Source organism: Cetorhinus maximus, chromosome 17, assembly GCF_964194155.1.
Source record: "Cetorhinus maximus chromosome 17, sCetMax3.hap1.1, whole genome shotgun sequence".
NCBI lineage: Eukaryota > Metazoa > Chordata > Chondrichthyes > Lamniformes > Cetorhinidae > Cetorhinus > Cetorhinus maximus.
The window spans coordinates 74013879-74026627 of NC_135895.1; the positions used below are offsets into that span (position 1 = coordinate 74013879).

Genomic DNA, 12749 nt, shown 5'->3' on the forward strand with positions numbered 1-12749 from the left:
GCAGTCCCACCACTGCCCGCTCACTCCCGATGTCCTCGGGAGCCGCAGTTCACGCTGGGTGGGCCTTAATTGGCCCGCCTGTGTAAAATGGCTCCGCATCCAGCTGCACCCGCTCCCACACCGCCCACCCGACAGGCAGAAAATTCTGCTCCAGGTGTCCACCTTCCTGGCTACTGCTCCCATTCCCTGTAGGGGGCATTCTTTGAGGGCCCCCTGATCTCCCCCAATCCTCCACCCCAGGAAACATGACCTCCCTCCTCCTGTTCATCGCCATCATTAAGGCCTCCAACACGACGCCTGTGAACCTGGAAGCCTTCTCTCTGGCCTGGTGCTCCATTTGTCTAGCTCTTGCTTATCCAGTGTCAGTGCAGGCAGCCAGCAATCTTCCAATCAGTGCAACTCCCCTTTATGAGGGGCACACTGGCTTGAAGAGGAGAAGACTATCTGCACCATCATGATAAGCACACACTACTGGGCTCAGCTTGTTAAACGCTCAGGCAGCCGGCAGCAACAGCCCCACGCGGCCCAACGCTATAGTCATTTAAAAAGGGAAGGAGCATGAAGTTTGCTTGCTGCCTGCCTCAGTGGGAGTTTGGTTAGGCAGTTTGGGGATCATGACACCTCCACCCAAGAAAAGGCCTTGATGAATTTTTCACCCAATATTTCGAAAGCCGATCAAAATTGTCTATTAATGTTCTGACTTGCATAATTTGGGTAGTTTTCAAATCACTAACAATAAAATCCTTAATGTTCACAAATGGTTCAGAGGAGAGTTTCGTTAATTAAATTTCCAACAGTAGTAAACAACAACCCATTCTTTATTAATATTTTCTATGTTTACTTTCAAACCATCAAAAGCACATCTTGCTGTTTACTGAGATAAAAGCAAAAAACTGCGGATGCTGGAAATCCGAAATAAAAACAAAAATACCTGGAAAAACTCAGCAGGTCTGACAGCATCTGCGGAGAGGAATACAGTTAACGTTTCGAGTCGGTATGACTCTTCAACAGAACTAAGGAAAATAGAAGAGAGGTGAAATATAAGCTGGTTTTAGGGGGGGTGGGACAGGTAGAGCTAGATAGAGGGCCAGTGATAGGTGGAGGTAGCCAAAAGATGCCATAGACAAAAGGACAAAGAGATGTTGACGGTGGTGATATTATCTAAGAAATGTGATAATGGTGGCATTAAGGGTAGAAAGCAGGACGAGCAAGGGACAGACAGCCCTAGTGGGGGTGGGGTGGGGGGAAGGGATCGAAATAGGCTAAAAGATAGAGATAAAACAATGGATGGAAATATATTTTAAAATAATGGAAATAGGTGGGAAAAGAAAAATATATATAAATTTTTGGAAAAGGGGGGATCGGAAAGGGGGTGGGGATGGAGGAGAGACTGATAATATCACCACCTTCAACACCTCTTTGTCCTTTTGTCTGTGACATCTTTTGGTTATCTCCACCTATCACTGGCCCTCTATCCAGCTCTACCTGTCCCACCTCCCCCCCCCACCCCCTTAAACCAGCTTATATTTCACCTCTCTTCTATTTTTACTCAGTTCAGTTGAAGAGTCATACGGACTCGAAACGTTAACTGTATTCCTCTCCGCAGATGCTGCCAGACCTGCTGAGTTTTTCCAGGTATTTTTGTTTTTGTTGCTGTTTGCTGATGTTGACTGACTGGTCCGTCTACTGCATAAAACAACATTTACTGAGAAATGAAATAAAGTTTAGTAATTCAATTTTTTGAGGGGATTTTTCAGTCTTTTGGAGAAGGCAAAAAATCTCTAATATCCTCCGATTCTCATTGCCAAGCCCTGTGAGTGCACAAATCACATGCGAGTTAACTGTGTAAACTGCACATACTCAGAATGTGCAGATGGACCCCAAAGCCTTTGTAACTGTGTGAAGCTCGGGACTCTGTGACAGGCTGAAGTATTGTGGTAATTCAAGGTATTTTAAAAACTCAAAAAAAGATTCAATGGGTAACTTCAGTCATTGTGAATTCGTTGTGAAATGTGTACTTATTCTGCTTTGGCATAGACCCTAATTTAATATACAGAAATCTCAGTTACTGAGAAAAAGAAAGGGCAACAAAAATGAATCAGAAAGCTTTTCAATAATATGGTTGGCGATCAAGAAGGATAATTTACATCTTTACTCAGGATTTTCCCATTACCAATGTTAACACAGGGATTTTCAATGGTAACATCGAAGTGTTACTGAAAATCACAGCAACAGGCTTTGTGTCCAGGAAGATTTATAAATGTGACATCTAGTTCACATATTGATGAGGTATATTGCATTAACTAAAATGTGAGTCTATTTGATTTGTGATATACAGGAACTAGAGAAAGGAAAACTGGAGTATCCCCACAACAGCAATTACCTCCCCATCGAAAGCCGAGGACGGGCAGTGTCCATGCCCCGACTTGAGGTTGAGTCCGAGGTAAATCCTGTTTGCTCTGCCTTTATCTAAGCCAATGGCTGTGTGTCTTTCTCCAGTGCCGACAGTAATGTAAAGGAATTTTTCCAAACTCCTGCCCTCAATCCCTGTACTAATAAATTCATGACCCCCGTTGTCATTGTCTCCACGACCTGAGCAAATTCTCTCTCCCTACTCTCTATCAACATTATTCACAATTTTAAAAAAAACACAATCAATGTTTTTCTTTGCCTTTCCTGCTCCCGTGGAAACAATCCCAATATCCCAAGGCTTTCCTTATATCCTTCCCCCAGTCCTGGGATCACCATGATCAGTGGAAACAATCCCAATATCCCAAGGCTTTCCTTATATCCTTCCCTCAGTCCTGGGATAACCATGATCAGTGGAAACAATCCCAGTATCCCAGGGCTTTCCTTATATCCTTCCCTCAGTCCTGGGATAACCATGATCAATGGAAACAATCCCAGTATCCCAGGGCTTTCCTTATATCCTTCCCCCAGTCCTGGGATCACCATGATCTATCTATGCTCTATGCTGTCAGTGCTTTTATTGCCGATTCTATAATGGGACACCCCAAACCAATGTTTGGTGTTGAATAGTCATTCTTTCTCCGCTCTTGTATCCTGTGCTCCTGTTTATAAACCCAAAACCTCAATGACCATTTTTAATGGTCACTGGCACTCACACCGAATCCCTGCCTCTCCCTCTCTCCACCAAACCATTCATCCAGCCGGCAGCAGTTTACTGCACTAAACCTTCTGAATCTGGTTTTGAACAGGTTTTGAATGGGCCAAGGATTGGACATATTTTGTATCGTTGGGATTGAAGGGTTAGTGTCACTTTGTGTTGGGTTGGCCCAAGGTGGAATTAGCTTGTGTATATCTATCAAACAGCTATAACTATTCAAAATGTTTTAAACTGAGAAAACTAAGGAATGGGCTAAGGCTCATAGTGCAGTGTCATTCAGGTTAGAAAGAGTAGAAGGGAAAACATGATAGTTTATAGTGTAAAGTGATAATACTTTGGGGTTGTTGTTACTGGGAGATGGGAAGAGTGAGGGAAGGTACCAATGACCCTTGAAAGAATTGAGTGGGAATGGAAGATGATGAAGTAAGTTTTGACATGATGCAGTTAGGATGAAGGGGTGCCAATCCTCATTAATTAGCATTGAAAGGACAGAGGTCCCAGTCAGAATGGAAAGGTACTGCATGCCTGAATTATAAAAATATTGGTTATTAAAATGCCTTGTGTTGGCACTAAAATGACATGTACTGCTAATCATTTTTTTCTGGCGCACATACATTGCTCACATGACTCAAGGTTTATATATTTGTTCCTTCTGTGACTTGACAGTCAACTGAAGACACAAGTCCAATGAAACGCTCATTCTCTACATATGCGGGCCACCATTCGAGTGGCAGCTGGCTCAACAAGTACTCGCTGGAGAGAGCCGGCCCAGAGGAGCTCTACCAAAAACGGGGCCGGCGGCCTGGGAGGGCATCCAGCAGGTCTTCAACTGCAGGTAACCACTGGCACGTTGAGGCAGTGTGAGGACAGCAATGTCTGAGGATGTCGGGTTAAAATATTGATGCCTTTTCAGCTGATGTGGCAAGGGGAATGGGTGGGATGCAGTCTGAACGCACCTTCTTATTCAGGCAATTGTTGAGCCCTGTTTCCACTCCCTGGGCTGCCCATGTCAGCCCGATTCATTTACCTGCTTTAAGACTACACGATGAATCCTGAAGCTGAAAGCGGATCATACAACGAAGGACAATAGATTGAGGCCCAAAAGGGATTGGAATTTACTTGGGTAATTTTTTTCTCGAGACCTTCCTAAATAACAGTAAAGGAACACGAGCTGACAATGACCATATCACAGAATCACATAGTGCAGAAGAGGCCCTTCGGCCCATCGAGTCTGCACCGACACATGAGAAACACCTGACCTACCTACCTAATCCCATTTACCAGCACTTGGCCCATAGCCTTGGATGTTATGATGTGCCAAGTGCTCATCCAGGTACTTTTTAAAGGATGTGAGGCAACCCGCCTCCACCACCCTCCCAGGCAGTGCATTCCAGACCATCACCACCCTCTGGGTTAAAAAGTTTTTCCTCACATCCCCCCTAAACCTCCTGCCCGTCACCTTGAACTTGTGCCCCCTCGTGACTGACCTTTCAACTAAGGGGAACAGCTGCTCCCTATACACCCTGTCCATGCCCCTCATAATCTTGTACACCTCGATCAGGTCACCCCTCAGTCTTCTCTGCTCCAGGGAAAACAACCCAAGTCTATCCAACCTCTCTTCACAACTTAAATGTTTCATCCCAGGCAACACCCTGGTGAATCTCCTCTGCACCCCCTCCAGTGCAATCACATCCTTCCTATAATGTGGCGACCAGAACTGCACACAGTGCTCCAGCTGTTGTCTCACCAAGGTTCTATACAACTCCAACATGACCTCCCTGCTTTTGTAACCTATGCCTCGATTAAGAAAGGCAAGTATCCCAAATGCCTTTTTCACCACCCCACTAACATGCCCCTCTGCCTTCAGAGATCTACGGACACACACGCCAAGGTCCCTTTGTTCCTCAGAACTTCCTAGTGTCATGCTGTTCATTGAACACGTCCTTGTCAAATTACTCCTTCCAAAGTGTGTCACCTCACACTTTTCAGGGTTAAATTCCATCTGCCACTTATCTGCCCATTTGACCACCCCGTCTATGTCTTCCTGTAGTCCGAGACACTCAACCTCACTGTTAACCACCCGGCCAATCTTTGTGTCATCCACAAACTTACTAATCCTATCCCCACATCGTGATAAATGACGAATAATAGGGGACCCAGCACAGATCCTTGTGGTATGCCACTGGACACTGGCTTCCAGTCACTAAAGCATCCCTCTGTCAACACCCTCTGTCTCCTACAACTAAGCCAATTTTGAATCACCTGATCAAATTACCCTGTATCCCATGTGCATTTGCCTTCTTTATAAGTTTCCCATGTGGGACCTTGTCAAAGGCTTTGCTGAAATCCATATAAACTACATATCCTGATGAGGTTTATGAGGGAGAAGGATGAGTCATGAACTAAAGGTTTAAATGTGGGTATAGCTGCCATTGGACAGATGAGACTGAAATTAACCACAATAGACAGAGCAGAACTATTGATGGATGAAATTACAGATGAACCATGTGTTGAAAGAAATATTTGATAAGTACAGAACCTGTACATACCTCTAAAGGGGAAGAACTCTACTTGTGCAATTAAACAACTTTGGTCAATAAGGGAAGCGAGAGATAGTATAAAACCAGAAGTAAGGGCTTATTTGAAGACAAAAAGCAGGAGAAATCCCACAGACTGTGAGAGATATTAAGATATAAAGAAAGGAGGAAGAATGACGGAAAGGGAATATGAGACAAAAACTTGCAAGGGATAATATCAAGAACAACGCTAAAGATTTGCAAGTATATTAAAACCGAGGGGACAGATAAGGGCAATGAGAGCCTTTTAACTACAGGCGCAGGTAATATTGGGCCAAAGATCCCCTGTACAGAGCAATGACTGTGGTCGCTGTTAGTCAGACTAACTCTTGTCTGTTTGCTATCAACAATATTGTGCACTGCAAGTTGCTGCATGTGGAAAATGGAAATGGTACTGCACACTCTCCAGGGCATCTGGGAGCTGAGTGAAGAGGAAAAACAACTGTGTGTGTTTAAACAATCAGATTGAAGGATTGTGAAATGAATGATGCAAAGACTGAGAAGGGGGATAAAGCAATCGGTGAGTTCAATGTCAGATCAGGTACAGAAAAAGAAATAAAGGGAGAGGAAGTAAGATTTGATTAAGAGAGAGAAAAAAAAGATAGAAAGTGTTTTAAAATGATTTATTGAATGGTTAATATCTCAAACAACGATGAAAATCTGAAGAAATAAGACAGTGCAGTTATAATAGTTAGCTTTCAGTGCCAAAGAGGTTGATTGGCAATAATTAGCAAGTATCACACTGTAAAAATGGTACTTGACTTGAAATGACAACTCTCTCTGTGAATTTAGTCTGTATTTATAGCGCATATATCACAATTCTATTGAACAATAACTGTTTATTAATAACACATACCTATATATATATGTTAGTAAAACTATTACTTTTATCTTCAATATCCCTAGCATTTTTTCATACTCTTAGTTATACTTCTACTCATAATTTCCCATCTCATCTTTATTTCTTGGTATCCTGTTGTAGGTTTTTAGTTCTTCCAGCATGCGAAATTTCAGTTTTTCCTTGCATTTGTGAAAGCCTTTTCTTTTGCTTGATGCTATCTCTTAACTGATTTGTTGATCATAACTGCACAAGTAAAGCTCTTGCATTTTAGGGTTATGTATTAGTTTATCCCAAATGTTTCTTTGAACCCTTCACACTGTGACGTATCCGTTAATCCAGCCCAATTTACTGTGGTTAACTTATCTTTCATTGCTTCAGAGTTTACCATATTTGTATTTATAATCTTGGTTTGTAACTCTCTCCCTTCTCCCTAATATCAAATTCAATTGTGTTGTGATCACTATTTGCAAGATGCTCCCATACAGTTACGTTGGTAACTAACCATAGTTTATTACTCAGCATTAAATATAATATGGCCTATTACCATGTCAGTTCCAAAAACTACCCCAAATATTTTCAACAGATATATTACCTTTACTAGTTGAGCAGTTTTGGTTCTCCCAGGCTATGTGAAAATTGGTGGGATTATTGCTGTCCTTTACCTCATTTATTGACCTGGCAGGGATTAATGCTCTCTTACGCACTGATTTGGTTTGGATTGAGCTACCTTTGTCTCTGTGTGCTTACTACCACCACTATCACGACATTAAAAAGTTGATAAAGTGGAATATGTTTGTAAATTATTCTCAGGGATTTGTTTTCCCCTCTCACAGGGCTGCGAACCGGGGAAATCCCATATGCAGACAGTCTGGAGAGAGGCCGTTCCAAGGAAAGGAAACATTTGCTGTCACCTGATAGATCCCTGTGCAACTCAGCAGAGCGTACTCAGCATCCACAGCAACAGTCCCGGGATGGGAGGCTATCTCGGTCCCCTAGTCTAGGGCGTTCGCACAATCACCAGGGACAGGTAGGCCCCAGGCTTGAGCTCTTCTCTGACGGTTTCCATGGGGACCAGAAAGCTGGAGCCTTTGATACAAGTGTGGTGGAACTGATGTTTGTTAGACTCAGTTCACACATTGAATCGAAGTGTGCTGTACATTGGATCTAAACTGAGCTAGCAAGAGCTAGTCAGACATGGACTAGTCAAGAGTTAAACATTGCACTTTTCATTCAAAAGTGTAGGTCTGGGTGGCAGCATTGGAACAGAATCCCCTCTGGCTATGAGATATGGAGTCATTTAATGAGCATGGACCTCGTTTCAACTTTAAAATGTGGTGTCCTTGCTCAGTTCAAATCTGACCTCAGGAAACGTGGGAAACTTACCGTACAGAAGGAAGTTATTTGGACCATCGTGTCTGTGCTAGCCGAGAAAGAGCAACCCTAACTCTGTCTCCCCTGATCGAGCTTGTGAAGGACAAACTTCGACTGACATTCCCAGATTGTGGCTAGTTTGACAAGGGGTCCTTAAAGAGATCTTTGGAGGCCCCAAACATTTGGAAAATCTTTAGACCCATAGAGCATCATAAAGTCATTTACAGCACAGATGGAGGCCATTCAGCCCATTGAGTCCATGCTAACTGCCCATGGAACAATCCACTCAGTTCCACAATCTCTGCAGCCCTGCAAGTTTATTTCCTTCAAGTGCCCATTCAATTTCCTTTTGAAGCCATTGATTCTATTCATTTCCATCACCCTCAAGTTCCAGCTCATTACCACTTACTGTGTGTAAAAAAAAATGTTCTTCTTCACACTCCCTCTACGTCTCTTCCCCAAAACCTTAAATCTATGTTCCCTTGCCCTTGTACCATCAGCTAATGGGAACAGTTTTTCTTTGTCTACCTTATCTAAATCTTAAACTATCAAATCTCTCCTCAATCTCCTTTGGTTCAGGGAGAACAACCTCAGCTTCTCCAACCTAAACTTGTAACTAACGTCAACCACCTCCCCACCCCAAACCCTACCACTGGCTACCATCCTCCAGTCTAAAAAATAACCATTTAACATGACTTGCTACTTTCTGCCCTTAAGGCAATTTTTAATTCAATTGGACACGGACCCTTCAATTCCATAAGCCTCAATGTTGCTAACCAGCCTTTTGTGTGGTACTTTGTCAAACACTTTCCTAAAATCCATGTAGACAACATCCACCACATTCCCTTCATCAACCTTCTCAGTTACTTCATCAAAAAATTCAGTTTGATTGTCAAACACAATTTGCCTTTTACAAATCTGTGCTGGCTCTCCTTAATTGCCTCAAACCTCTCCAAGTGCCTGCTGATTTTTCCTTCATCATGAATTCTAAAACCTTGCCCACCACAGATGTCAAATTAATCAGTCTGTAGTTGCTGGGATTATCCTTAAAGCTTTTCTTGAATAACAACATCACATCTGCCACTCTCCAATCCTCTGGCACCTCCCTAGTATCTTGAGAAGATTGGAAGATTAAAGTAAGCCCTTCCACTACCTCCACCCTATTTCCTTCAGCAACCTGGGATGCAAGCCGTCTGGACCAGGTTTCTGATCTACTCTAAGGATTTTCAGCCTTTCCAGTACACCCTGACTCTCAATTTTCACCCCATCCATTACCTCCGCTGTTGTGTTTTGATAATGATATAAAGGCACCAATCGCTCATAAGGGATTGTGTAAACATGTTGTGGGTTCATTTATTGAGACAAGGCACAAGGGAACATTTATACAGAGGTAGAAAGGTTGAAGACAGCAGCAGCAGAGCTATGCGTGTATGTGTGTGTGTTCTGCTCAAAAGTAAAAGTGAAACTAAACTGGATCGCGTAACACACTTCCCTTCTAGTGATGTCATGCTGCAATCTCTTAAAGGCATATTACAACATCCACTCTCTCCGCTTCTACCAGTATTTTATTAGATTCCTCTTCCTTAGTAGATACCGATTACAAAGAGCTCACTAAGTATTCTTCCCCATGAAGGAGCAGGGAAGTTATTTACCCACTTGCCCACCAAATTTCCTACCCACCTTCGGACTGTCTACCTCCTTCCAGATTGTCTACTCCCTATACGTGACAGGAGAAAATTGTGGTGGTAGCTGATAAGTACCAACAGCTGGCCGGAATAATTTTGATGAGGTGTGAGGGAGAATATAATTCCTTCTTCTGGCTTCTCTGTTCGTGGTGTGCTGCCGGAATCTTGACTGGTTTGGAATGCCAAGAAATTTATATCCCAGTATCTCCAAGAGTGATAACCATCCCAAGGCTAATTCACCTATCCGTGTGGACAACCAGCATGCTTCCCCCAGTACAGGAGGAGAGGTGATTATAACTCAGTGATCCGATCAGGAGGCTCTCAACTCTCCCATAATAAAGTAACGTGGGCCTGAGGAGGAATTATTCAAGCACTTGCATTTCTGTAGCACCTTTCACAACCATAGGACTTCCCAGAGCGGTGTACAGCCAATCAAGTATTTCTTTGAGGTGCAGTCTCCATTGTTGTGTGGAAAACGTCACGGCCAATTTGCACACAGCAAGCTCCTACAAACAGCACCATGATTATGAGCAGGTAATGTGTCCAGTGATGTTAGTTGAGAGATAAATATTGCCCAGCATTCCAGGCAGACTCAACTGCTGTTCTTCAAATAGTCCGCCTGAGTAGGCAGAGGGGCCCCGGTTTACTATCTCATCTGAAATATGGCACCTCCCACAGTGCTGCAGTCCCTTAGCATTGGATTATGTGCACATATCTCTGGAGTGAGACCTGAACCCACACCCAGAAGCAGGAGAGATATCCACAACATGAAGGTTCACCCTGCTGCTATTTGGTATTGGCTGGGGTTCACTGTGATTTGGGAATCCCTCCTACTAGAAGTTCAATGATCCCCATCTTGTGGTGAGATCAGGCAGTAACCATTGTTTTCTTTTTCTATCCTGTAGGTGAACAGTTCTGTGAGTGAGAGCCCAATCCCTTCTACATCTGGGACCAGTACACCCAAACATGGGCGACGCCAGCTCCCGCAGACTCCTTCCAAGCCCCGGCCACACATTTCGTATTCTCCCGTAGCACAGCGTCCCGATACCTTGTCACCTCCCACAGACCAAGCCACCCCGAGGAGCAGAGATGCCCGCTATCAATCCCTGAGAGTTCAGCCAAGCAAGACACTGTGGACCGAGTCTCCAGGTTTGAGCAAGAAGAGTGAGAGCCAGCACTCGACACCCCTGCGCTACATTTCGGAGCCGTCCCTGACCCTGCACGATGACCTGGGCAGCTTGGACCAGGCTTTGGGCGAGGAAACACTCACCTTTGAGGCTGCTGTGGCCACAAGCCTCGGGAGGTCCCACACCATCTCATCCGCCCCTCCTCTCAGGCACTCCTGGCAACTGCCCAACGGGAGTTACCGCACCCGGGTGGTGCGATGCGGAGCTACAGCTGTCCCTGACCCATTCACCGACACTGACGAGGACGACAGATGCTGAAGCTGGCGAGGAGGTGGAGTGGGGTGGGAGGGAGCAGGAGAATGAAGGAGGAAATCAAATCGGCAAGCTCAATGGCACAAAAGATAGCCAACACCGAAAAAATATCAAACAGTGATAAACCTGAGAGAACCTCGCCAGACACATACTGCTGAAGAGACCAGACATTTTTATTGGGTGGGCAGTTTGTATGGTGAATGGCAGTGATTTTGCTCCCCTCACCCGCCTCCCCCCCCCCCCCGCCCACCCAGTCGGTCATGCGTGGATGTGCCACGGTTCAAGTTGACATTTTCCTGACTGCGTTTGGACGATGGTGTCGCATTTTGGGAGGTTCAACGAGAGGAGTCTGCACCACTTCTGGAAATAGTTTTGGATGAGCTTCCTGGGAGTTCTCCCCTTTTCCCACTTCCTGGTGGCGATTGATGCGATGGACAGAGGGATGATGGCAGGGGAGCTAAGCTCCCTCGCTCCTGGGCTCTCTAGCTGTGTGTCTGCGCTCGGCTGTGCGCCGCTTGCAAACCTGAGGGGCAACCGATTGCCAAACCCATCCCGCCCAACCATTGGGAGAAGGGAAATCCTTCATCCTTTTCTGATTGCCCATTCCTTCTGTGTGTTTGAAAGTGTTTATTTCTCTCCAAAAGTCCAAGCCAAAAGCAAAACCTGAAGCGGAACAAGTGTTGTGATGGATTATACGCAGAGTGCAGTCATGTTGACAGAGCCAGCCATGCGCCATGACTACAGTGGGCCCGGTGGGTTCTCTGGGGTCAACTTGCGCAGTGTGTTCAGCAGAACACAGCCACCCTGAGACGTGCCAACTTGTACCGAATCAGTTTTGAAATGCTTTAGACAAAGTAAAAAGCCAACATTTTATTTGTAAATAATTAATTTTCACCTTCCTTAATCCACCCCCACCCTCACCCCCCACCCCACCCCCCACCCCCACCCCACCCCCCCCCCCCCCCCCCCCCCCCCCCCCAACCAAACATCCACTCTTACCCACCCCACCCCCACCCAGCCCGCCCCTGCCTGAAAGACTGGCCGGTGTGTATTTCTAGTCTGATGCATGCAGTTTGGAAAGTTCCGTCAATCTAGTGAGTTCAGTGACTAACTTACTGGCATGTGATTGAGGTTTTAAGAAGTGTCTTTGTTTTTTTTCCGGTCTATGAAACATGTTTAAATAAAAGGCTTGATTTATAGTGCAAGATGACCATAACAGTCAGTGGGCTGCCCTGCAGTCAATTCAATTGAAACAGCCCCTGAGTCTTGTGTTCCAATACTGTATATTTGACACTGCGGTTGCTCTATATGAAGTGTATTGTGAAGTATTGACAATCAGAATGCTAAAAATCCTTTGCTTTGTTCTGAAGCTCTACCTTTTATGTCCAAATAAATGAAAATCCTTGACTATGTAGAGGTGCTGTGGTTTGAAAGTGAGCCTGATCATCTCCCTTTCTGAAGGGGCTTGGAGTCTAGCTGGCAGTGTCATCTTAACATGCTGTGTGAGTGAGTTGCACCATTTCCCATTGGATCACTGGGGGCGTGAGTCCTGGGGAGGGTGGTGAAAATAATTCTTTGATGTGTCAGTGGGTATGGTGGAACCCAGTGCCCAGGCCAGCCTCCCAGAACCAAGGTACCAACAAAAAAAGGACGTCACTGGTATGTAGAAATCACTTGATCCTACACAACGTAAATATTGCTGAAAAGCGA

General features: G+C 44.8%; 1 protein-coding gene across 1 annotated transcript in view; it reads left to right on the forward strand.

Annotated features, from left to right (window-relative positions):
- LOC144692683 (putative voltage-dependent R-type calcium channel subunit alpha-1E) overlaps window positions 1-11045 on the forward strand; it is a 902642-nt gene extending 891597 nt beyond the window's left edge. Inside the window, 2 exon segments of the mRNA XM_078561778.1 lie at window positions 2339-2443; window positions 10506-11045. Of these exon segments, the coding sequence (XP_078417904.1) occupies window positions 2339-2443; window positions 10506-11045 (645 nt within the window).
- The last annotated feature ends 1704 nt before the right edge of the window (window positions 11046-12749 follow it).